Source organism: Pristiophorus japonicus, chromosome 10, assembly GCF_044704955.1.
Source record: "Pristiophorus japonicus isolate sPriJap1 chromosome 10, sPriJap1.hap1, whole genome shotgun sequence".
Lineage (NCBI taxonomy): Eukaryota > Metazoa > Chordata > Chondrichthyes > Pristiophoridae > Pristiophorus > Pristiophorus japonicus.
The window spans coordinates 172,489,380-172,516,887 of record NC_091986.1 but is presented as its reverse complement, the minus strand read 5'-3'; the positions used below and the strand labels follow the sequence as shown (position 1 = coordinate 172,516,887).

The window sequence follows — 27,508 nt, the reverse complement described above, 5'->3', positions numbered from 1 at the left end:
ACTACCTCTTTTATATATATTTTTTTTTTAAACTCGAATTTACCAGGAAAGGTGCACTGACATTGTACCTTTGAACACCCAAATTGACCCCAAGTTTAAATTTCAGCCTCAACTAGGATTTTCACTGCCAAATGCCAAAGAAAGTCATTTTTGCTTCTGTTGGTTAGAGATGTAGCATGATGAACTAGAGATTACTGTCTACAACCTCTTGTTCAAATCTGTCTTCTAGAAGATTAACTAAGGAATAGTAATAAGGAGCTCTGCGGAAAAAGTCCACAGGCTGAACCATCCCAAGTTCCCCAAAAAAGAAAGCACAAATTCTGAAAAAAAGGGAAAATCAATGTAAAAGTATAACTGCTGACACTGAAGACTCTATAACAAATCTGACTCCACAATACTAATCAAATTAGTAAATTTCATGACTAGGTACCACCAACAAAACTGCACGGCACTGTCTACTGCAGGTACTGCTTTGTGGACTGGAAGTAACTGGTGTCAAATTCTCAAAAAGGACATTCATACTAAATATGATATATTCAGAATCATCTTGCGCATTCATAAAACTTCTATGCCTGCATAATGAGTTCTAAACTCAGCAGATTTTAACATGCATTTTAAAAGATTCCAGTTTCATCACTAGGAAGTTATTTTGCCTTTTACAGTGCTAATGATGCCATTAACAAATAAGAACCAAAATTGAAAACTAGAGACAAAAGAGCCCCAAAATGATGGAACAACAATGAATTATTGAGCTCAATCATGCCGTTGTATGGAAGTGCTAAATAGAGTCTAAGGTACACTTCCACGGGAAAGAAAAGAAAAATCTATGGGCCAATCAACTACCAACACTCCTGCATGCTTCCCCATTGGATGCATAGAGATTAGCAACGGCCAATGCCTGGCAGGAGGTCTTCAACCACTCTCTCAACTGGAGAAGGTAAAAGGGGGCAAAAGATGAAAGTTGGACAAAAAAGGAAGCTAGACAAAAAGAGAACACAGGGGTACAAAATAAAGAAAGAATTCAAACAGCAACATACACACATTTGATTATTTTTACAGAAGAGCAAAGAGGGTACAGTAATGGTTACAATAGAGTAGTGGCTATGTTACTAGACCTGTAACCCAGAAGCCTGGACTAATAATCCAGAGAATGCAAGTTCAAATCCCACCATGGCAGTTTGAGAATTCAAATTCAGTTTTTAAAAAATCTGGAAATAAAAAGCTGGTATCCGTATAAGTGACCATGAAACTATCGGATTGGCATAAAAACCCATATGGTTCATTAATGTCCTTTAGGGAAGGAAACCTACCTTTCTCATCTGGTCTGGCCTGTGACTCCAGTCCCACACCAATGTGGTTGACTCTTAACTGCCCTCTAAAGTGGCCTAGCAAGCTGCGTCAAACCTCTACCAACGGTTCAAGACAGGCCCACCACTACCTTCTCAGGACAACAGGGGATGGTCAATAAATGTCAACTTTGCCAACGACGCCCATATCCCGAGAATTATTTTAAAAAAAAGGAAATGCTAAATCTGCACAAATCTTTGGTTAAGCCACAGATACAATACTCTGTCTGTTTTTGGCACCCTACTTTAGAAAAGCCTTAGATAATATACAGAAGAAATTTATTAAGACAACACTGGAGCTTGACAAGTTATGAGAAAAGACTAGAGAAACTGAAGCTCTTTTCATTCGAGCAAAGAAGGGGAAGAGAAAATCTGATAAGAGGTGCTGAAAATTATGAAGGATTTTGATAAGATAAACCAGGAAATATTACTTCCACTGGCTGGTAAGTTGGCAACTAGAGGGAATAAATTTAGGATTGTCACCCCCCCAAAAAAGGAAGATGTTAGGTGAATTATTTTTAAATGCAAAGTGTTACTGGGACACAGAATCCCCATCATAAGCAGTGGGTGAAGCAGAATCCATAGTAGCTTTTAAAAGGGAAGTGGATAAATATTGGGCAAGCAAAAGTTGAGAGTCTGAGGGAAAAAAAAGTAAAAGAAATGCAAATTACATTTTGGGTACTAATACAAAAAATCAGTATGGGGCATAGAAATTAATACACAAATGTTTTTATGGATCACATATTAAATAATAACAATCTATAAGTTTTGCTTTTGCAATAAAGTAACAAAATTAATATTCAAATCAAAATTCTACTTTTTAAAATCAGAGGTTAAACTTCATTTCTGAAACATACTTCTGAAATTACCTTTTGTCTTTAGATGGACCACAGACAACAGGCTTAAGTGGGATACTGTACATGAACTTCCTTCGGTCACAAAGTGCCCCTGAAAAAAACAACACTTTCATTTTTTGGCCCCATTGGTTAAAAAATTACATTGTTGTCTAAATAAAGCTATTCAGTTCATTAAAGCGTCTGATAAATTTGAACACCTGTATCAGATCTCCTCTTAACTTTTTCTGTTCTACTGAAAAGAGCTTTCTCCAGTCTCTATTCATAATTGTATTGCCATCTTTGGTTAATGGAATGTTAAAAATTAAATTCATCAAAATTATTAAAACTAGTTATGTAGAATTTAACTGTATTAGTGCATAAGCTCTTAATGGCAATGGTTACCATTATATTAGTTCTGCTCTCTGTTAGAAATAACCTCTTTACAGCTATCTCTGATCACTCTAAACAATCAGGTTTGGGTGCAAACCAATATGGTGGGTATATAGGGCTAGAATTTCTTAACAGCCCGCCAGCGCCCGATTGCCACCCAAAAGACCGCTAAGATTCCCAAAATTATCGCCGGCGAACCCCCACCCAAGAAATCCACTGAGCGAAAATCATGGGCACTGCACCCCCAATCTGGGCAAGAAAGTGGAATTTAGGGTCGACTGGGCGATTCCTAAAGAAAATGGCCGATAAACAAACCAAAAATAAAATCACTAAAAATTTACCCCAAGGCTGCGGGTTGGGCCGAGCAGCAGGAAAAACACAAAATAATTTTTGTAAAAAAAAAATCCAAAACACATTCTCAAGACTATTTTAAACTAAATCACCACACCAGAATTTTAAAATAATGGAGTAAAAAACCAATTACTAACCTTTTTCTTGAAGAGCTACTCACCTACCGCCCAGCTCCGCTGATCCTTGTGGGCATTTTTTTTCATACTTACCTACGGGTCACCGCTGAGCCAAATATCGCGCCAGGGCGATCTGATTACGGTACACGCCGGCGGTCCGCTTCCTAGCGGTACCTCAAAACCGCTGGCGCAACTCAGGTAGGGAATTTTTCACTCACCTGATTATCGTCCACAATGGCCAATACCGCCCAGAAACCGGTAAGCCATTGAAAATTCCAACCCACTGTGTTTAATTAGAGTTTAAGACGGAATATAACTTTAGGTATACAGCAAAAACATACAACCGTGACAAGTAGCTGATACCGATCCGATCGGACAGACGGTTAGCACACATGAGCTGTTCTCTGAGCATCTTCTCTTCATTTTGTCTCGAGCCTATTGCTCTCTCCTCCTCCGTCTGTGAGGACAATTCCCCAGGAGGTTACGTTTATTCTATTTTTAGGGGTGGGCCTGAAATGAGATATTGATAAGATCTTTTGGCCTATAGAGGTTCCCCTAAAAACTCAATGGGGCTTTGAGTTCTTTGTCTCGATTCTTAAAACAAAGCCCTTCCTTAAGATGTCTCATGATCTTGTCCAAATGTCTTTCCTGTTTATATTTTCTCAGGGTTCTTTTCATTGGAATTCGTGTCTTATCTCCCTGGCCCCTATCCTCTCGGGTACCATTAATACAAGGCCAAGCCCAGTACTCTTTCAACCATTGGTCGTTACCCATCTTTATGATCGAGCAAATTACTCCATTCTGAGATATTGTTTACGTTAACTTCCCCAACTTCCTTCCATTCTAAGTCCCCCGATATTGGTGACCTTACTGCCCACTGCCGCTGAGTTTTGCCGCTGGTCTTCCCTCTGTACCAGTTTCCACTCGGGCAGCAGCAGGCGGGGAATACCGCCGGGGACCGCCCGCTGACGGCCAAGTAGCGCAAGTGTCCTCCCGCCTGCCGAGCTGCCAGATTGGTGTCAACAGGGGGAAGGACCGCTGCATGGAGGCAGGTCTAACCCCAACGGTAAGTATGAAGACCTGCAAAAAAAGGTTAGTGAACATGTTCAAAAAAATTGTTTTTTTTTTTAAAAACGGCATGGAGTTCCCTGAAGGTGTTCCAGTATTTATTTATTTTTTTGGTAATGGTTTTAATTTTCAGCTCCTCCACCCTCCCTGGGCCTAACTCCATCCTCGGCGGCACTTGGGCGGCAAGCGCATTTGCCGGCGAGATTGAGAGCTCCCGCCTGCTGCCGCCCAGATTGACGGCGTAAGCCATTATTTTGCCGCCGGGTGGTACTGCCATCTTTTTTAGAGGGATTTTCCTGGCAAAGTACCGCCCGGTCTCTCGGCGGTCCTTTGGGTGGCATTTGGGCGGGCCTTGACTTCGACGAAGTTCAGGCCCTAAGTCTTTCTAGAACACATTAACATTTACTTATTTTCGCAAGCAGTTCTGTTAAGTTAACTTCAATTCCTACCATAGCATTATAATTTGATTGTTAGTAATAATAGAGCTTAGTTGATTAAATTAAAGATACATAAACAAAGTTGAAGTCTTAACTTGAAAACAACAGATAATTGTATATGACTGTCATCGTACAGAACGCTGTATCAGCAGGGAACCAAAGCATTAGCACTTCTAAGCATCTATCTAGTCTGAGGAGACTTGTTGTCTCCAGCTCCAACACCATCATGTAAACACAGCATTCTTCGCGTCACAGTTTTAGTCCCGTAACCATGTTTTTTTTTTAGGTATCCCTAGTTTCTAACACCTCCTCAGGTGATATTAACATTTTTGGGGATGGTAACAGTGACTCTTAGGGAGATTAATTTTTATATTTCAATGCCAATATTGGAACAATAAAGATTTTGTACTCTATTTAAAATGCACCAAAATATACCGAGTCTGAAACCAGAAGAAACAAACAAACAAACTATTTCAAGTCTAATGTGATCACCTGTTTCTGTAGTGCTTACCAACACAAAATACCATTTGTTAGTGCGATATAAGCCAGGAACGGCAACACATTCTATAAGATTTGCCATGGATGTTGCACTTTTCTTATTTGGCCATCACCATTCTGTCATTACTCGAGATCCGTGTTGTCCAATATGTTAGCCACCAGTCACATGTGGTTAATTGCATTTCTGGGGCCCAAGTTTCCACACGCGCCTAGAACGGCGCAGTCCGCGCCTGGACGCCCGTTTTTCGCGCCACAAAGTGCGCCTAAAAAAATCCTCCGTATTCTCCACCTACCTGCAGCTCCTCTGGCCCTCGGCGCAGCCAGCACGAGCTGTGGGGGGGCGGAGCCAGGTCCCTGCGCTGAAAACAGTGCCGGGACCTCTGCACATGCGCGCTACAGTGGGCACGCAAGTGCAGTAGCTCCAGGCGCCGAACTGTGTGGGAGGGGCCCGAAGCACGCAGCCTCTAGCCCTGGCCGAATGGCCTCACTGGGGCTGCGTGAATAAGGCTCCTCCCATGGCCAGCTCCTGCTTCCCCCCACCCCCGCCCCCCGACCAGACCTGACACCCGCTCCCCGCCGCCTCCGGACCAGACCCGACACCTGCTCCCCGCCCCCCCCCCTGCCTCCGGACCAGACCCGACACCTGCTCCCCGCCCCCCCCCCTGCCTCCGGACCAGACCCGACACCAGCTCCCGCCCCCGCCTCCGGACCAGACCCGACACCCGCTCCCCACCCCTGCCTCCGGACCAGACCCGACACCCGCTCCCCCCCTGCTGCCTCCGGACCAGACCCGACACCCGCTCCCACCCCCCCCCCGACTGACCCGACCCGCGCTCCTGTTCCCGCTCCCCAACTGGACCCGACCCGACCCGCGCTCCTGTTCCCGCTCCCCGCCTCCCCGACTGGACCCGACCCGCGCTGCCCCCCACGCCCCCTACTGGACCCGACCCGCGCTCCTGTTCCCAGTCCCCGCCTCCCCGATTGGACCCGACCTGCGCTCCTGTTCCCGCTCCCCGCCCCCCCGACTGGACCCGACCCGCGCTCCCGCCCCCCGACCCGACCCGACCCCCCTCCACTGGACCCGACCCGATCCCCCTCCACTGGACCCGACCCGACTCCCGCTCCCGGACTGGATCCGACCTGACCTCCCCCTTCTCCCCCTTCCCCCCCCTCCCTCTCTCCACCCCCTCCCTCTCTCTCCCTGCCCCCCTACCCCACCCGAACCGAACCTCCCCGACCTGACCCGACCCAACCCAACGCCACCTATCTGTAAATCTGGTGCTGGGGACGGGCCCTGCCCGAAGTCTCGGGCCGGCCCGTTCAGCCTTCGGTCCCGAAAGGCCTGCCTGAAACACTTTCACACAGGTAGGAAGATGGTTTATTTAATCTTTTCTTTGCTTATAAATGTTTATTCAGGTTGGATTTATTTGTATAATATTTGTATAAGTATAAATAAGGATTTATTATAGAATTTAATGACTTCCCTTCCACCCCCACCTCGTTCTGGACGCCTAATTTGTAACCTGCGCCTGATTTTTTAATGTGTAGAACAGGTTTTTTCAGTTCTACAAAAATCTTCACTTGCTCCATTCTACTTTAGTTTGGAGTACGTTTTCACTGTGGAAACTTTGAAATCTGGCGTCAGTGGCCGGACACGCCCCCTTTTGAAGAAAAAATTCTGTTCCAAAGTAGAACTGTTCTACCTGACTAGAACTGCAGCAAAAAAAATGTGGAGAATTGCGATTTCTAAGATAGTCCGTTCTCCACCAGTTGCTCCTAAAAATCAGGCGCAAATCATGTGGAAACTTGGGCCCCTGATTAGCAAATAAAAATGAGTAATAGACATTGTCGTTGAGCATGTGATCTCAATACTCACGTGTACGCACATGTATTTTAACCTTTTTGTATGTTGGTTAGTAAAATGGTAAAATGAAAAGCAGTGTGCGAGTGCTTTACTTCCTAGGTTACCAAATAGTGGTAGGTGTTTACGTAAATATATACATTAAGTACATTTACCTGTATTGTGTGAAAGGTGTTTTCTACTCATATGGATGCACGTAGCTAAAACAGTGTTGCTGTAGCCATACCTGTGGCAAAGCAGCAACTTCTATTGAACACTGTTCTAGGTGATATCACAATGGGATCTTCCCGTTATAAAGCTATTCATCATGCAGTCAATCATGCAGCTGAACACTTCTGCAACTAGGTAGAGCTTCAAAAGCTCCAGATCCCCATATACCTAGTCATTAATGCACTCCGAGAATAGTTGGCTTTGTCCTGACTGTGAACACCACCACCAGAGGCCCTGAATTTGCGGTCGCAGGCATACCACCAGAGTACCTCTCTGACCTGTAAAATACTTCCGTACTTACCCCCTGGCTCTACAGCTACGGAGAGTTCCCTTCTCGGGCCTGCAGTCTTAAAGGCCCACGGATCCCGGAGCGCACGTGTTTTGCAAGTGTCCCTGGGATCATGAGAGCCCGGTCAACCAATCAAAAAGGGGGATTCCTATGATGCTGATGGGGATTCCATTTACATAAGGAATTCCCGTAAGCATATTATAAATCCCCAAATAAATAAATTACACAACTTAAATAAAAATAAATGTTCCCATGTTCAAAATTAATTAAAAGAGCCTTTAATTCAGCATTTAGAATAAAAATTTTAATTTTTTGAAAAACAAATATAAACCTTTTCAAATGGGCCAAAATTTACCTAAACTAATTTTAAATGTATGTGTAATTTTTAATCATTTAAAATGTTTTATTTTAACTTTTAGTTTAAACCGTACGCTTGTAAAAGGCCTTATGCCAATATTATGTTAACCATTTTTAGCAAAGCACGATGATCCAATATTTTTAAGTGCCGAAACAGCTTGTGGGAGATAGGCTCTCAAGGCCAGAATATTAATTAGACACAAAATAAAACAACGGTCTATAGTGCATTTATCGCTAAGCTACAGACCAAAACTAAATAATACGAGATTGTGTAGAAGTTCTCAGAGAAAAACATTCCGTCTGCAAAATACCAGATAAGGTGCTGAAGGTCGAAAAGCTAGTAAGAGTTGAAACCTAAGCAGCTGCGAGGTATCATGTACGTATGTGTGAGGAAAAAAAATATAAGAGAAACAGCTATTGAACCCTTAAGGCAGTGCAAACACAGAGGAAGACTGGAGAAGAACTACAGTCAACAGAACACAGCAAGAGACAGCGCCACAGTCACTCAGTAGGCTTCCGTTGAGGTTTCAAGGAACAGACTATCTATTGCCTTAAGTATTATTTCTTTATACTGGAAATAAACTACTTAATAAAATCTGTTGAGCTTATTTACAATACACCTATACCCAGCGTGGTTTGTTGGGGTCACGGACAGGTCGATTCTGACAGATCTTATAAAACTACATACTATTTACGTAGGATACCAACTGCCTTAGGCTTTCTGTTGCAGTCTTTGTACGGAAGCCTTCAATGAAGTCCTGCATGAGAGAGTCGTGGTGAATGGTTGTTTTCCGGATTGGAGGAAGATATGCAGTGCTGTTTTTCAGGGGTCAGGACTAGGACTTGATATATATTGTCTTGGACTTGGCGCCGACCCGACCTGACCTGGGTGGGAAGAAAGGAGCACCAGGAGCAGCAACAGCGGGGTTAAGAAGCTCAGCGCCCCAGGACACAGAGTGGTGCTGACCCGACCCGACCTACGTGGAAACAGAGGAGCACCAACACCAGGATAAAAATCTCAGCACCCCAGGACACACAGCGGTGCCGACCCGACCTGAATGGGAACAGAGGAGCAGCAGGACCCAGCCACCGCAGGGAGCAGCGCGAGCCAGCCTGAGTGTGCGACGAAGGCAAAGTGGACGACAAATCAGACGTCAGGGCATCCCAGGTAGCTGATTGGTTGGCGTCTCTTGGTATTAGGTCGAACCCAGTGATGGGGTTGGGGCCCAAAAGAGGTCGGAGAGCAGCTGGAGGCCCGAAGGTCGGAGGCCAGAAGGTCAGCGAGGCCCAGAAGTCGGAAGTGGCGAGAAATGGAGGTCGAGGCCCAAGAGTGGTGCAGCGTGAACCAACAGCGGGGTTGTGGCCCAGCAGCAGTGCAGCATAGACCAGCAGCAGAACCGTGGCCCAGGAGCGGCGCAGCACAGGTTAACAGTGAGTTCGTGAGGCTGCCAGTGTGCCCTATGAAACCCAGGGAGAGAGGCTCTGTGTGAAAGAGAAAGGAGAACAGTACGAGTGTGTGTCTTTGTATGTACTAGGCCCATATAGCGGAGTCTGGTCTTCAGTCATCTTGAACCTGCTTGCCACTGGACCAAGACCTTGCTCTGTCAAGCCCATGTGGTAGCTGGTGTGCAATGGCCACCCCACGTTAAAAGAATTCACGCAAAGGCATCCTTCAAAATAAAGTTCAGGAGCTGGAACGGATGTAACGGAACCAACCAGGGGCAGGCTATCTTGGACCTGGTCCTGTGTAATGAGACAGGATTAATAAACAATCTCCTAGTAAAGGATCCCCTTGGAATGAGTGATCATAGCATGGTGGAATTTCAAATTCAGATGAAGGGTGAGAAAGTTGGATCTCAAACCAGCGTACTAAGCTTAAATAAAGGAGACTATGAAGGTATGAGGGCAATGTTGGCTAAAGTGAACTGGGAAAATAAATTAAAATGTAGGACGGTTGATGAACAGTGGCGTACACTTAAGGAGATATTTCACAACTCTCAAGAAAAATATATTCCAGTGAGGAGAAAAGGGTGTAAAAGAAAAGATAGCCATTCTTGGCTAACTAAAGAAATAAAGGACGGTATCCAATTAAAACCAAGGGCATACAAAGTGGCCAAAACTAGTGGGAGGACAGAAGACTGGGAAGCTTTTAAAAGCCAGCAAAGAACGACTAAAAACATGATTAAGAAAGGAAAGATAGACTATGAAAGTAAACTAGCACAAAATATAAAAACAGATAGCAAGAGTTTCTACAGGAAGTAAATGTACAGGATATATAAATGTACAGGGTATTCTACAGGATATAAAAAAGGAAGAGTGGCTGAAGTAAATGTTGGTCCCTTAGAGGACGAGACCGGGGAATTAGTGATGGGGAACATGGAGACGGCAGAAACTCTGAATAAATATTTTGTATCAGTCTTTACGGTAGAGGACACTAAAAATATCCCAACAGTGGATAGTCAAGGGGCTATAGGGCAGGGGGGTGGGTGGAGGGGGGGGAAAGAGAGGAACGTAACACAATCAGAATCACGAAGGAGGTGGTACTCAGTAAGATAATGGGACTATAGGCAGATAAATCCTCTGGACCTGATGGCTTGTATCCTAGGGTCTTAAGAGAAGTAGCGGCAGGGATTGTGGATGCATTGGTTGTAATTTACCAAAATTTCCTGGATTCTGGGGAGGTCCCAGCAGATTGGAAAACTGCAAATGTAATGCCCCTATTTAAAAAAGGAGGCAGAAAAAAAGCAGGCAACTATAGACCTAACATCTGTGGTTGGGAAAATGTTGGGAGTCCATTATTAAAGAAGCAGTAGCAGGACATTTGGAAAAGCACAATTCGGTCAGGCAAAGTCAGCATGGATTTATGAAGGGGAAGTCATGTTTGACAAATTTGCTGGAATTCTTTGAGGATGTAACGAACAGGGTGGATAAAGGGGAACCAGTGGATGTGGTGTATTTGGACTTCCAGAAGGCATTTGACAAGGTGCTGCATAAAAGGTTACTGCACAAAGTAAAAGTTCACAGGGTTGGGAGTAATATATTAGCATGGATAGAGAATTGGCTAACTAACAGAAAACAGAGTCGGGATAAATGGTTCATCCTCGGGTTGGCAATCAGTAACTAGTGGGGTGCCGCAGGCATCAGTGCTGGAACCCCAACTAATTACAATCTATATTAATTACGTGGAAGAAAGGACAGAGAGTAATGTAGCCAAGTTTGCTGACAGTACAAAGATGGGAGGAAAAGCAATGTGTGAGGAGGACACAAAAAATCTGCAAAAGGACATAGTCAGGCTAAGTGAGTGGGCAAAAATTTGGCAGATGGAGTATAATGTTGGAAAGTGTGAGGTCATGCACTTTGGCAGAAAAAAAGTCAAAGAGCAAGTTATTATTTCAATGGAGAAAAATTGCTAAGTGCTGCAGTACAGTGGGACCTGGGGGTACTTGTGCATGAAACACAAAAGGTTAGTATGCAGGTACAGCAAGTGATCAGGAAGGCCAATCGAATCTTGGGTCTTTATTGCAAAGGGGATGGAGTATAAAAGCAGGGAAGTCTTGCTACAGTTATACAGGATATTGGAGAGGCCGCACCTGGAATACCGCGTACAGTTTTGGTCTCCTTATTTAAGGAGGGATATACTTGCATTGGAGGCAGTTCAGAGAAGGTTCACTAGGTTGATTCCGGAGAGGAGGGGGTTGACTTATAGAGGAAAGGTTGAGTAGGTTGGGCCACTACTCATTGGAATTCAGAAGAATGAGATGTGATCTTATCGAAACATATAACATTATGAGGGGGCTTGACAAGGTGGATGCAGAGAGGATGTTTCCACTGATAGGGGAGACTAGAACTAGAGGGCATAATCTTAGAATAAGAGGCCGCCCATTTAAAACTGAGATGGGGAGGAATTTCTTCTCTCAAGAGGGTTGTAAATCTGTGGAATTCACTGCCTCAGCGAGCTGTGGAAGCTGGGACATTGAATAAATTTAAGACAGAGGTAGACAGTTTCTTAACCGATAAGAGATTAAGGGGTAATGGGGAGCGGGCAGGGAAGTGGACCCGAGTCCATGATCGGATCAACCGTGATTGTATTAAATGGTGGAGCAGGCTCAAGGGGCCGTATGGCCTACTCCTGCTCCTATTTCTTTTGTTCTTATGACCCTCGTGGACAACCCCAACAGCGACAGACCGGAACGGCGTACTGCTATCGTTGCCCGGGAGCTCAGACGTTTCGACATCGCCACCCTAAGCGAGACGCGGTGGGCAGAGGAAGGCCAGCTCAAGGAACAAGGTGTTGGTTACACCTTCTTCTGGAAATGTAAACCAGAAGAAGATCGGCGCCTTCATGGGGTTGGCTTTGCCATAAAAAATGAACTTGTTGGCCGTCTCACAGACTCCCCTTGCGGGATAAACGAACGCCTCACGACTCTTTGGAACACCCTAGCCCAGAACCAGTGCGCTACAGTCTTCAGCACGTAAGCCCCAACACTGTAAGCTACAGACGAGACCAAAGAGGAGTTCTACTCCAAACTCGAACAATACCTATACCGAGTACCAACGGATGACAAGCTGATCCCCCGGGTGACTTTAACGCCAGCATTGGAAAGGACACAGACCTCTGGGGAGATGTGATTGGCAGAGAAGGGGTCGGGAAAACCAACTCCAACGGTGCCATCCTCCTGATGAAAGGCTTAGAACATGCCCTTGTCATAACCAACACCGTGTTAAGTCAGAAAGGCAAGTATAAGGCTTCATGGCATCACCCTCGCACCAAGCACGAGCATCTGCTCGACGTCATTGTCCGAGCGAGGGACCGCAAGGACGTGCGCATCACCCGTGCCATGACAGGAGCTGATGACTGCTGGACGGATCACCGACTAATCTGTTCTAACATTATCACAGCCCGAAAACTAGCAACATTAACAGAAACAATGCCGCAGGAAAATCAATGCTGGACACTCCACGACCCGGCTAAGAAAGCACTATTCAACCAGCGCCTCACTGCCAACGTGCGACTTCCAGTGACCCAGAATGCCCACAGCGCCTGGTCTGCCCTCAAGACCGCCATAATTAGCACCTGCGAAGAGACGCTCGGTCTGCCAACCTGGAAACACCCAGACTGGTTCGACGAGAACAATCAAGAGATCCAGGAGCTAATGAGCCGCATGCGCAAGGCATTCTTGGACTGGAAACAGCAACACAACTCGAGAGCACAAAAGCAGCTCTACAAACGTCTGAAGGTCAAGGTCCAACTAAAAACACGCAACCGAAAGAACAGATGGTAGGTGGAGAAAACACAGGAGATCCAGCAACAAGCCGACAACCATGACATGCTTGGATTTCTCAGCCTAGTCAAGATCACCTACGGCCCAAGCACCCAAGGCCTTACCCCACTGCTGGCCAAGAACTGAGAGGTACTCATCAAGGACAGAGAGACAATCAGTGCTCGCTGAAAGGAGCACTTTGAAGATCTCCTCAACCGAGACTCTGTTTTCGACGGGAGTGTCCTCGACTCTATCCCACAGCATGCTGCATGCCATCATCGCAGCACAACCCCAGCCCGGCATGAGGTAGAAAAGGCCATCCGTCAACTGAAAAATAAGGCCTCAGGAATAGATGGAATCCCTGCCGAAGCACTAAAACATGGCGGAGAAGCACTTTTGGCACGAATACCCAATCTCATTTCTCTCATCTGGAAGGCGGAGAGCATGCCAGGGGATCTCAGAGACACGGTAATCGTGACCATCTTCAAGAAAGGCAACAAGTCTGATTGCGGTAACTACAGAGGAATTTCCCTGCTGTCTGCAGGGAAAGTCATCACAAGAATCCTCCTCAATTGCCTTCTCCCTGTGGCTGAAGAACTCCTCCCAGAGTCGCAATGCCGATTCCACCCAGTAAGGGGCACAATGGACATGATCTTCACCACGCGGCAAATCCAAAAGAAATGCAAGGAACAGCACCAACCCCGGTACATGGCCTTCTTTGACCTCACAAACACCTTCGACACAGTCAACCGTGAGGGATTATGGTGCGTCCTGCTCAAATTCGGCTGCCCCCAAAAGTTTGTCACCATCCTTCGCCTGCTTCACAACAACATACAAGCCGTGATCCTGACCAACGGATCCTCCACAGACCCAATTTACGTTTGGACCGGGGTCAAGCAAGGCTGTGTCATTGTACCAATACTCTTCTCGATCCTCCTTGCTGCAATGCTCCATCTCACCCTCAGTTAGCTCCCAGCTGGAGTGGAGCTAATCTACAGAACAAATGGGAAATTGTTCAACCTCCGCCGCCTCCAGACCAGATCCAAGGTTGTCCCATCCTCTGTCATTGAATTACAGTACGCAGACAACACCTGTGTCTGCGCACACTCGGAGGCTGAACTCCAAGCCATCATCAACACCTTCACTGAAGCGTAGAGAGCATGCGCCTTACACTGAAAATCCGCAAGACAAAGGTCCTCTACCAACCTGCCCCCGCCACGCAGCACTGCTCCGATTATCAAAATCCACAACGAGGCCTTGGACAACGTGGACCATTTTCCATACCTTGGTAACCTATTGTCAACAAGGGCAGACGTCGATGACAAAGTCCAACACCGCCTTCAGTGTGCCAGTGCAGCCTTCAGTCGCCTGAGGAAAAGAGTGTTTCAAGACCAGGAACTCAGCACCAAGCTCACGATCTACAGAGCAGTAGTGATACCCGCCATCCTATATGCCTCAGAGATATGGATTATGTATAGCAGGCACCTCAAAGCACTGGAGAAGTACCACCAATGCTGCCTCCGCAAGATCCTGTAAATTCATTGGCAGGATAGGCGCACCAACGTCAGCCTTTTTGCTCAGGCCAACATCCCCAGCATCGAAGCACTGACCACGCTCGATCAACTCCGTTGGGCGGGCCACGTCGCCTGCATACCCGATACAATACTCCCATAACAAGTACTTTACTCGGAGCTCCTACACGGCAAGCGAGCCCCAGGTGGGCAGAGTAAACGCTTTAAGGACACCCGCAAAGCCTCCTTGAAAAAGTGCAACTTCCCCACCGACACCTGGGAATCCCATAGGACTCATCAGCCACATGAGAACTCATTTTTAGTGTGGAATCAAATCATCCTCGACTCAGAGGGACTGCCTAAGAAGGAGGACGACTTGGGTATACAGGGCACAATTTCAAAATTTGCAGATGACACCAAACTTGTAAGTATAGTGAACAGTGAGGAGGATAGTGAAAGACTTAAAAACACAGACAGGTTAGTGAAATGGGTGGACACAACTTAATGAAATTTATCACAGAAAAGTGCAAAGTGATATATTTTGGTAGGAAGAACGAGGAGGCAATATAAACTAAAGGGAACAATCCTAAAGCGGGTGCATGAACAGAGGCACCTGTAGGTATATGTGCACAAATCGTCAAGGTGGCAGGCCAGGTTGAGAAAGCGGTTAAAAAAGCACAAGTATCCCAGGCTTCATAAATAGAGGCATAGAGTACAAAAGCAAGGAAGTTATGATGAACTTTTATAAAACACTAGTTCGGCCTCAACTGGAGTAGTGTGTCCAATTCTGGGCACCGCACTTTAGAAAGGATGTGAAGGCCTTAGAAAGGTTGCAGAAAAGATTTAAGAGAATGACTGCAGGGATGAGGGACTTCAGTTAAGTGGATAGACTAGAGAAGCTGAGTTTGTTCGTAGAGCAGAGAAGGTTGAGAGGCGATTTAGTAAGAGTTGTTCAAAATCATGACGGGTCTAGACAGAGTAGGTAGAAACTGTTCCCATTGGCGGAAGGGTCGAGAACCAGAGGACATAGGTTTAAAGTGACTGGCAAAAGAACCAAAGGCGACATGAGGAAAAACATTTTTATGCATTGATTGGCTATGATCTACAATGCACTGCCTGAAAATGTGGTGGAGGCAAATTCAATTGTGGCTTTCAAGAGGGAATTGGATAAGGACCTTAAGGAAAGAAAATTACACGGTTACGGAGAAAGGGCTGGGGTCTGGGACTAGCTGAAGTGTTCCTGCAGAGGGGCAGCACAGGCTTAATGGGCCGAATGGCTTCCTTCTGTGCTGTAACCATTCTATGATTCTATACAGGTACACTACATGATGCCACTTCCCAATACTTTGGTCAGACAGGATCTTCCCCTTCTAAAATTATATTGACTATCATTTATTAGGTTATTTTTATATAGGTAATCTGTAAGTTTGTTCCTAACAATGAAAATTATTTTATTTTTCCCAGCTTGTGTCACATAACCAATGGGTTTGTAGTTTATTTTGCCACCTTTGTTAAAAATAAAATTCTCAATGTCAGATCAGTGGAACCTGCTCTGAATTCACTGAGTGGCTTGTGATTACTGTCAACTACATGTGTTGGATACCATTGAGCTGTAATTCTCAAATATTATTCAGGCTGTCATGAAGAGAAACCATTAAGTTTGCCCATACTGAAAAAAATAGCAATGGCGTGAGAGCAGCATTGCGCAATTCCGTACATTCAAGTACAATCACCTGAGCTAGGAAATAATGCATACTCGTAGAGGAAGGAAACTTAAAAGGTAACAAAATAAAGTTCCAAGATAAAATGTGAAGTCAAACACAACCATGTGAAATTATCAGTATATACTTTCAGAACTCAATTGTACAGATAAGCAGCTTACCTTCAGGGTTACATATTAAAGGTTTGAATGTAGCTTTGTGATCACTCTGTATAGTTCTGTCAAATTCAGATAACAGCTGTCTTTTTGGTAGAGGTTCCTCTGAAACAAAAATCATCCAGTTTCATTAATAACAACCATGCATTATGTAAAAAGATGGAATACCAATCCTCATTTTTTTTTAAAACAATGCGGACACAATGAACTGTTGTAAAGTAGATTTCTAGATACTGTCCTTATTCTGCCAACACTACCACCTTGCATTTAGATGGCATAAAAAAAATGTCTACTGGCATTTTACAGAAAGAAAAATAAAGAGTAACAGACAGTGGGCAATAGTGAAGTTAGGGCTAAAAGATGAGTTTTAAGAAAGCTTTTAAAGTTCAAGAAAAGAGAGGCAGAGAGCGTTCCAGAGTAGGATGATGCACAAAAGGCCACAGTCAGAAAACCAAAGGTGGCTCAAGGTTGGAAGAAGTTGGAAAGTTCAGATGGGGCAAGGCTGTTGAAGGATTTGAAGAGGAAAATGATCATATTAAATTGGGACATGAAACCGACCCGACCTGGGTGGGAACAGAGGAGCACCAGGACCCAGCCACCGCAGGGAGCAGCACGAGCCAGCCTGAGAGTGCGACAAAGGCAAAGCGGACGACAAATCGGACGTCATGGCATCCCAGGTAACTGATTGGTTGGTGCCTCTTGGTGCAAGGTCGAACTCAGCGGCGGGGTTGGGGCCCAGAAGAGGTCGGAGGGCAGAGGGAGGCCCGGAGGTCGGAGGGAGGTCTGGCGGTCGGCGAGGTCCAGAGGTCAGAAGCGGTGAGGAACGGAGGTCGAGGCCCAGGAGCGACGCAGCATGAACCAGCAGCGTGGTTTTAAGAAAGCTTTTAAAGTTCGAGAAAGGAGAGGCAGAGAGCGTTTTAAGGAGAATGTTCCAGAGTAGGACGATGCACAGAAGGCCACAGTCAGAAAACCAAAAGGTACACGAGGGAACTCAAGGTTGGAAGAAGTTGGAAAATTCAGGTGGGGCAAGGCTGTTGAAGGTTTTGAAGAGGAAAATGATCATTTTAAATTGGGACATGAAGCCAGTGTAAATAAGTGACAGCAAGGCTGATGGGTAAAAGTAGGACAACTTTGAATTATTTTGAACTTAGAGAGAGAGGAAGTTGGGAGGCTGGCAAGGAGAACATCTAGAGGAACGAAGAGTGTTAAGATTTTCTGCAGTGGTAGGCAGAGATGGCCAATGTTGAGGAAGTGAAAGTAAGCAGTCTTGGTGGCATACAAGATGTCGGGTTTGAAATTCAACTCTGAGTTGAATAGCATGTCAAGATTTTGCAAAGCCTGATTCAGCCATGAATGAGTGTCTAGAGAAGAGGATGAAATCAATAGCAAGGGAAAGGAATCAACTGTTCTGGTCTCCATATTACACAATGGATGTGGAAGCACTGGAGAGGGTATCGGGGGGGGGGGGGGATTTACAAGAATGATGACCAGAACCGAGAGATTATAACAACAAGGATAGACTGAACAGGCTGGTGCTCTTTTCTCTAGATAAAAGGCTGAGTGGTGCCATAACAGTCTTTAAAATGATGAAGGGGTCTGATAGGTTAGACATGGAGAAGATGCTTTCAATTATGGGAGAGTCCAAAACTAGAGGTTATAAATATAAGATACTCACTAATAAATGCATTAAGGAATTCAGGAGAAACTTCTTTACCCAGAGCGTAGTTAGAATATGGAAATTGCTACCACAAGGATTAGTTGAGGCAAATAGCATTGATGCATTTAGGGGGAGACTAGATAAGTACTTGAGGGAGAAAGGAATAGGAGGATTATGCAGGTAGGGTTAGACAATGAAGGGTGGGAAGAGGCTTGTGTGGAGCATAAACACCAAAATAGATCAGTTGGGCCAAATGACCTGTTTCTGTGCTGCAAATTCTTTGTAATTCTATGTAAGAGCAAGGGAAAGGAGTTCATGGTGGGAGTCAAAAAAATATAGCGTCAGTCTTCTCATGGTTCAGTTGGAGGACATTTTGACATCCATGGGAAGTTGTTGGAGGTAGAATTGGGTGTCGTCCCAGTAAATATGAAACCCGACCCCCATGCCTGCAGAGGATATAGTTGATGAAGAAAAGGTTAAGGATGCATCTTTGGGGAGCTACCTAGGTAACTGTGGGGGCAGGAAGAACCACACAAGAGCAGTTCCATTGAGCTGACAGCAGAGAAGGCAATGAAAGAGGATGGTTTGTTTAAATATGTCAAATTTCATGGCGTGTCAAGGAGGCATAATGTTCTGCGATAGAGAATAAAATCTGTGACTGTGGCCAGAGTAGTCTCAATGCTGAGTAGTTTCGAAGCCAGATTGAATAGGTTCATACAGGGAGGTTTGAAAGACATAGGCAAAGAGTTGGATGGCAATGACATGTTCAAAATTTTAGTGAGGTAAAAGTTAGAGATGGGCCGCAAGGACAGATGGATCAAGGATGGGCTTTTTGAGGAGAAAGTGCTATTAGTTTTGGAAAGGAGATGTACAGTACCTGAGCAAAGGGAAACATTAATGTCAGTAAGCATGCCACGTGGGTGTGGAAGAGAAGAGGGGAGGCGACGGCCCAAGCAGCTGTATGGTCTCAATCTTGAGACACAAATGTGCTCTTTGTATTTGATGTTGTACATGTGTGGGCTTGGGAAAGGTGTTTGAGGAGTTGGTTTGTTATGAAGAAAAGGAGTTGTGGGTTGCCCTTGCCCTTCAGGATGATCCTGTAGTAATAAGAGGATGATTTTCCAGGAGACCAAGGTAAAGTAGCACTTTCTGTGGTGAGGCTCAATCTGGTGATAAATTAAGGGAGTGAAGATAGGATGATACCTCGGGGAATGGTAACAGTGTTAAATGGCAAGTGATTTGGTGTAAACAAGGATGTCAAAGGCTGGAGTAAGGAAGCAGTTGAGTAGGGCAACAGTAGCTGATATGCTGTGAGAAATAGAGGGCCAGAGGAGAGGGAGTTGGGAGTTTATGGATGGATTTGTAAGGGAGATAGTCGAGATTTTTTGTTATGCAGAAGAGGGCAAGGGTAGTGGGCTTGAAGAAAAGTAAGGGAATTTGGTTGGTAAGGGAGATGAAGAAGTGGTTAGCGATGATCTTAATCAGTGAAGTGGAAAAATTGCTCGAGATGGTAAGATCGAGGGGATGGCCATGGGTATGATGAGAGTTTTACATGAAAGGGGAGACTGAACAAGGACAGAAACTAAAAATTTAAAAATGGGGAGATCTCTATGAGGATGTTGGCATCGGGGTTGGGATGGCAGTAGACAATGAGGATTACATGAAAGGGATAAAGAAAGTGAGGTGTTTGAAGGAGGAGGAATTGTCAGAAGAGTAGGGGAAAGAGGCAGAGGTGGAACATGCCGATAATAATCCGAGTACGAGGTGCAGTTTTGGGTTCCACACCAAAGGAAGAATGCTAAGACAATAGAGAGATGGTACAGCGTATGATCACTAGGATACAGCCTGGAATGACAAAATACAAATATGGAGAAAGAAGTGAAGGGGTTATTTTAGTTGAACCAGAGACTTGGGAGTGATTTGATAGAGGTATTTAAAATTATAAAAGGGATGGGACAGAGCAAATAGAAACAGACTGTTTTCAGTATTTGAGAGGTCTCATCATCATCGGCAGTCCCTCGAAATCGAGGAAGACTTGCTTCCACTCGAAAAGTGAGTTCTCAGGGGACTGTACAGTCCAATACGGGAATTACAGTCTCTGTCACAGGTGGGACAGACAGTGGCTGAAGGAAAGGGTGGGTGAGGAGTCTGGTTTGCCGCACGCTCCTTCCGCTGTCTGCGCTTGATTTCTGCATGCTCTCGGCAACGAGACTCGAGGTGCTCAACGCCCTACCGGATGCTCTTCCTCCACTTAGGGCGGTCTTGGGCCAGGGATTCCCAGGTGCCGGTGGGAATGTTGCACTTTATCAAGGAGGCTTTGAGGGTGTCCTAGAAGCGTTTCCTCTGCCCACCTGGGGCTCGCTTGCCGTGTAGGAGTTCCGAGTAGAGCGCCTGCTTTGGGAGTCTCGTGTCGGGCATGCGGACGATGTGGCCCGCCCAACGAACAAGGAGACGTACATACATACATACATACATACATACATACATACAAGATTAAACAGATAAGATTGAGAAGAGCAGGAGAAACCTTTTTTTTTAATGGGGCAAACGATGGAACGTGTCTCCAGGTGGGAAGGCTTCGATGAGGGGGAAAGGAGTCACCATCCGTAAGCAAGTTTTCTGTTATAATCATTACGTCAATAGATTTAGCTATAATGCGGTTGTAGAAAGCAAATTTGAGAGTTTGTGAACACTCTGGAGGGCAATGCAGAACAGGATAGTGATTGATAATCCATTGGCAGGGCCAGGCAGCACAGACGAGATGAAAGATGCATGGAGAGATTTTGAGAGAAGTTAACACCCAAGGAATAAGATGGGCAGGATGGTCAACAGCTGGGGTTGCATCTTGAGAGACTGTAATGAGTACGGTGCAAGATACTAAGGAGCAGAGTGAGGCCATGGGCTGGTTCAAGCCTGAGATGATAGCATGAGAAAAGACAGGCTGGAGAAGATGAAGAGCTGATGAGAAGAGAGCAGGGCCAGAAGTGGTAAGCAAAGTGGGAGTGGGGCAGGATGGAAAAAGAAATTGGGTCCAGACCTGGGTAAAATATTCACACATGGGTTAAACAGAAACAGAGTTACCTTACATTACATGGATCAAACGCAAACACTTTTGTAAAAACTAGATCACTTTCTGAAAACAACCTGCTTTTATCACACGTTTTTGATGTCAAAAACATCCCAAGGCATTTCTCAAATAGATGTAATAAAAACAGCACCAAGCCAATATGCTTGATTTGAGGTAGAATGAGCAGGTTACCCTGCCTACAAAAATAATAGTGGTTTAAACTGGAACATCCAGGGCTCAACTGACGCATAATCCTGATGGAATGACTTTATGGAAATTAAACAGATTATCCTACATAATTTAATCAATATTTTATACAATTTACCTGTTGCGGTTTTTCCCTCTGATCTCAGTCTCTTTCCTGTTCTCAAGTCTGGTCTAATGGAATGATTTGTGCTGTTGTAGGTTGATCTAAACGCCTTGCATGATGGAAAATCAAAATGTTCATCATCTTCCGTCAGAGCCTTTGAACCTTCCACAGCCTCTTTTTCCATGTCATTTTCCAGCATTTTGGGATATATGCCATGATTACTCTTCAATGCGTGTACTGTAGATGTAGAAACACTGCTTACATTGCACATTGGTCTAATTGTACTTCCAGTGTGCATATTAACACTCTCAGCTGTGTGGTCCAATTTATCATTTTCGTTTGAAGCCAGATGCAGTCTTGCTGCAGTTAAACTACTTTCTTCTACCATTACTTCTTTCCCCTTAGCCGTTTGAAATCCAGACATGGGAATGCTAGCATTTAAACAAGATGATGCCCAATTTCTTGTAGATCTATTAATCTCAGGATGATTCATTTTCCTTTCACTTGACTCTACTTGGACAGGATTTTGCATAATTGAAATGTTCACTGCGCAGTTATTTGATATTTTGTGAATCAACTCTGAACTTTCTTCTTCACAAGCTTGTTCACTGCTCATAGCAGTATTACAGATAAGAGAAGAACAACAAGTAGATGTTAATGGTAACTGTTGAGCTTTTTCACAAAATGTATTTTGAGGGCATTTTGGGCTACTTAAAGAACCATCGTTCATGTCAAATTCTTTTAACGTATACTTAACTTTCTGAAGTGCATCATCAGAAACAAAAACTGCTTTTCCACTTGCTGTGTTGAATCCAAGTGATGCCTTTGTGCTGGAGGTATCTGAATACCATATTTCTTCTGAAAGTCTGTTTTCCTTAGATTTCAAATCTTTGTCTATGGTCCTCTCGAATTCTTGCTTATTAACTTCTGCTTCAGCAAAGAAATGCTTGCATTTCTTTAAAGATTCTTCTGAAACCTGTACAGACTTTCCACTTGCTGTGCTGAAGGCAAACGGTCCAGTTGTAAGAAACTGTTGAGGAGGCTCAGATACAATGACATCACCTTGATTATTAACTTTTGGCGTATTGGAAACTGAAACTTTGCTTCCCCCAGGTTCTTTATCTGAAAATTTCTCTTTTACATATTTCAAGTTTGTTTCACTAACTGAAACAATGTTACCATTTGCAGTACAGAACCCTAAAGGTTGCTTAGCTGGAAGACTGTTCATCTGGTTTCTCATTTCTAACCTCTGTGGAAGTTTAGTTTCCTCCAAGTCTCCATCATTTAAAACATTGCCCTCAGGAGGCACATTATTAATTTTTGCAGATGAGATTAAACTTTCTAAATTTCTAAATTTATTATAATCCTCTTCAACAAACAAAGCCCTTCCTTTATCTAAAGCCACCTTTGACACACTGACTCTTCTACCACTAGCAGTCTGGAAACCTTTCATTTCTGTACCAATGCCCAAGTCCGAATGCTCAAATATATGTTCTCTTTGAACAGAAGAATCATGCACCTTGCTGTGACTTTTAGAATTCAAAAGGTGAAGCATTTCAGGGCTGTGATTATTCTCCAATTGTTTCTTCACTGCACTTTTTGTTGCACTCTGAACGATTGGCGAGCCAGTATGTGGACAAGGAGATACAGTGGAAAATGTTTTGATAGGATGTTTTATAGTTTTACTCAATAGGTCCTCCTCAGCAAATAAAGCTTTTGCTTTGTCAAGAGAAGTTTTGCAGACAGGAACCATCTTGCCACTAGCGGTTTGGAATCCGTTCATTCCATTGCCTGTAGCAGCAAAGAGTAAATTATTTTGAATTGAATTACTATCCTCAGAGATGTTTTTCTCGCTGGGAACTATAAATGCAGCATCAATTGAAACATTTGATTCTGCCTGACTATTCCCTTTTTGACTATAGATTTGCATATTTGGATCTTTTTTCAGATCGCTTTGAAAAGTATTCATGCTCTTATCAAGTTGTTGAGATACATTTTTTGTTGTTCCTGTAGATAGCTTGGGATTTTGCCAGTTTTCACTGTAGCAGTCTTTGATCTCAAGCAAACTTTTTGCTTTATCCAGGTTTCCTTTGGAGATTGTGACTTTCTTACCACTTGCAGTCTGGAAACACTTAATTTCATTACTGTCATTATCTGTTGCTTCAAACGAGGGTTTGATTTGGCTAGTAAAAGCTTTGGGCAATAAGTAATCATCTGTGGGCTCCATTTTACTGTCAAATAATTCCTTGTCCCCAGTATCTTTTGTGCCACTGTAGCCAGATTTCCAGGTGTTCTTTTGCCAAATTGTATTTTTCATTGTACTAGGTTTCCTGTTGTTCTTGCGGTCAGATTTTTTCAAGTTTTGCTCAGTAGTCAAATATATTGCTTTATCCAGAGCTGCTTTTTCAGATACAGTGCTCCCTACTGTCTGAAAACCACTTACTTTTCTATCACAATTCAGAATTTTGCTCCCACTTTTCAAAATGTTATTTTGACTATTTTTGTTCACAGTTAAAAGATTGTTAAGAGCTGCATGCAGCTGGTAGGACACACTACTTTTTACTGTTTTTGTATCATTTAATTTATCTTCATTTATCTTTTTCGACCTATCTAGTAAATAACCTGAATCATTAGTTGCATGTAGCGGATCAGTAGTTTGACCATGGTCATTGTCAATGTCCCTGAAAACATTTGCTGCTTTTTTCAGACTCTCAACAGAGAGCTTTATTTTATTCCCACTTGCTGCACAAAAACCTCCATATGCTCCTTTAAAACTCACTTCATCTTTCAGAGGTGGAAATGGTTTATTAAGTGTTGTAAGTGATTGTATTTTAACAGGGTTTGAGGTAAGTTCCATAGAATTTGCACAACAATTTGGCACTGTAAATGCTGCAATTCTTTTCATTTTATTGCTCAATCCAACAAAGGAATTAATAAGTTTATTTGGAATGGTTTGGTCTATTTTGTCTGCATTCTGCTGATAGATTTCAGATTTAATCTCTGTTTTTGAGGACTCTGCTCGCTGTTGTGAATTACATGGCTTACTGTTCAACAGCATTGAAGGTTCAACGTCAAGATCTTCACTAAAATCAATATCCTTACAACTATCCAAAATAGGAGCTGGTGGAGTGTGACCTAAATGCTCAATAACGAGCAGATTGGCATCCTTGTTCATTACATCACCAACTGCAGATTGTTTTCTAACCTGCGTATATTCAAACTGGCTACCTGTGTCCTCTAATATGCTGAACAACTCTGTTAGTTCTGCTGATTGACTAGCTGTCAAACAAGCGCATTTTCCAAGCAATTTTGGCTGAGATAAAAATGCAGAGGAATCAAAAGTTTCTGTTTTTATAAAGGCAACTGGCGGCTGTTTAACGTTTCCCAAGGCAATTTTGGGTTCAGGAGATTCGGTTTTAATCTCTGCTTTAGTTGAAGAGATTGAACTATTACCTTCTTGACTCTCAAATCTATTTTTTGAAGTGATATATTCGTCGATAACTGCCTGTGCAGAGTTTACTTCTAAGCTCTCATTTTCAAATGTTTTGAACAATTTCTCTTTTGAAAGGTTTTCTGCAGATAAATCTGTGTGCAGTTCAGCAGTTTGAAGGTCATTAAAGTTGGGCACACATTTACAAGATTCAGAATGTTCAGATATCGGTAGGGTTTTTGTGCTTTCTAAAATTGTACAAGTTTCTTTTATTATTGTCACAGAACTGATATCATCTTCCGCACTCGGAGATTTCAATTCCATTCGACTTGTGTTCCTTTCTTGTATTGGTACAATGCACTGTGAAGGTTGAGTCATTTCAGTAAGCTCATGCAATTTTGGTTCGGTGATAGATTCAGAAAGAGCTGTCCTTGTTTTCTTATGTGAATTTATGCATGCCTCTGTTAAGTTGGAGGATTTGTTGCAAGTCATTCCAAGACTGGATATGATGTAACATGGTATGTTGCATGACATTTTCTTGGCTCCTGTAAAAGCACTTTCCATACATTCTATTTCACATTCTGGCAAAGGCTGTACCAATGCACGATCTGAAGAAGCCAAGAATGCATCATTGCCGACTTCAGTAATCAATTTTCTGGTCTTCAAAGTGGATGCCAACACTGCAATTTTTCGATTATTTATATGAAAATCTGTATTAACAGAACATTCTCTCTTTTCAGCTTCTACATAAGTATGCAAGCCAAGCTTCTGATCTTTATTTGACAATTCCTTATCAGCAGCAAAACTTTCCTCAAAATGTTTCTCTTTACTCAAACAAGTTGATAATATCTCCATATTTTCATTTGGCTTTATTTGCTGGGGTTCGGACAGATCAGTCTCGTTTTTCAAAGTTTTCTTACATTTTTCAAGATCAGAAAAAAGTTGCTTTGTTTTGTGCAAAACATTAGAGATACAGAAGGAGTGAGATGGTACCCTACGAGATATAATCGAAGTGCAGGCTAGTTGCTTGGTTGATAATTGTGCAGAAATTGGTACACATGTGTAATTATTGTCAAAGTCGTCATGGATAACTGTGTTTCCTTGAAATTTTGTTTTACTGCAATCATGATACACAGGAATTTGATTTACATCAGATAAAGGTGACAATCTAAACTCAAAACAGGATCTCTCCTTATTCTGCAGAACAGTGTCTTCAATTACACTTGCGTTCTCTGGTTGAACAGAGTTAACAACTGAACATACACAACTGTCCTCACCATCTTCAGCCTGGACACCAAAACTATTAGTCAACATCACTTTATGTTCCATAGTTAGCCTTTTAGCCACTGTGCGACAAGCTGTGGCAAAAATGTTACGCTCCCGACTGTTACGGGAAGCAGGTCTGCTATTCAGTGGAGTCACAAACTTATGCCAATTCTTATCATTATTAGGAGTGTGTGATAAATTATCAACAGTTTCATCTTTAAGATGCTGAGGCACTACTCCATCTTCTACATGGCCAAATTCCTTAGAAAGCTGATGATTGTGTTGCAGGTTTTCATTTGTTTCAGTGTTACGTGTCTTACTGGCTTTATCAGAGGGATCAATGCATGGAACACATTCAGCACTGGTAACTTCCTTATTTTCTCTGTAAGTAGCTGAAGTAGTGAAACCTAAAAACAGAAAAGCATACTGAAGTTAAAACCCCACAAAAAGTCACAGAATACGACGACCTGGCCTTAGAGGTGTATTATTTTATTTGTTCGTGGGATGTGGGCATCGTTGGCACTGCCAGCATTTATTGCCCATCCCCAATTGCTTTTGCGATGATGGTGGTGGGCCACCATCTTGAACCTCTGCAGTCCTTGTGGTGAAGGTACTCCCAACAGTGCTGTTCGGAAGGGAGTTCCAGGATTTAGACCCAACGATGATGAAGTAACGCGATATACTTCCAAGTCGACAGGGTGGATGCAGAGAGGATATTTCCACTCATAGGGGAAGCTAAAACTAGGGGACATAGTCTTAGGAGCTGATTTTCAGCAAGGCCTCCGGCCACCCAAGTGCCGCCGAGGTACCAAACGGTACTTTGGGCGGGATATTCATGAAGAAGGTCCCTCGAAGGATGGCAAATGGAAAGTGTACGCCGCCAATCTGGGTGGCAGGTGGCATTATCAGCAGCAGAGGCGCTTGCCGCCCAAGTGCCGCCGAGGATGGAGTTGGGCCCGCGGAGGGTCAAAGAGCTGAAGAAAAAAAATCACCAAAAAAAATACAAAACCTATTCGAAGACCTTGCAGGTAAGTCGCTGTTGAAAAAAAGATTTAAAAATGTTCACTTACCTTTTTTTTTAGGTTCTTCAGACTTACTGTCGGGGACAGACCAGCCTGTAGTCCATTCCCGTTCTGCCGCCGAGTCCCGCAGATTCCCGCCCATAGGAATCTGGGAGCTCAGCGGGCGGGAGGTCAGTTGCGCCGCTCGGCTGTCTGCTGACGTCAGCGGGCGGTTACCAGCGGCTCTCCCCTCCCGCCCGCTCCAGGCCACCTCGAAAGTGGCACTGGGCAGATCTTCACGAGGAATGTCAGCGCGAGTGGGCGGCAAGCTGCTGAAAATCGCTCCCTTAGAATAACGGGCCACCCATTT

At 44.0% G+C, this 27,508-nt stretch overlaps 1 protein-coding gene across 6 annotated transcripts in view; it reads right to left on the bottom strand.

Moving 5' to 3' along the window:
* The window catches only part of brca2 (BRCA2 DNA repair associated), a 93,710-nt gene that overhangs the window by 35,545 nt on the left and 30,657 nt on the right, over positions 1–27,508 (bottom strand). For all 6 annotated transcript variants that reach the window (XM_070892326.1, XM_070892330.1, XM_070892327.1 and 3 more), the window contains 3 exons: positions 21,457–26,544; positions 16,414–16,512; positions 2,216–2,294 (listed from right to left, as the gene is read on the bottom strand). In XM_070892326.1, coding sequence (XP_070748427.1) covers positions 2,216–2,294; positions 16,414–16,512; positions 21,457–26,544 — 5,266 coding nt within the window. The remainder of the gene's footprint in view (positions 1–2,215; positions 2,295–16,413; positions 16,513–21,456; positions 26,545–27,508) is intronic.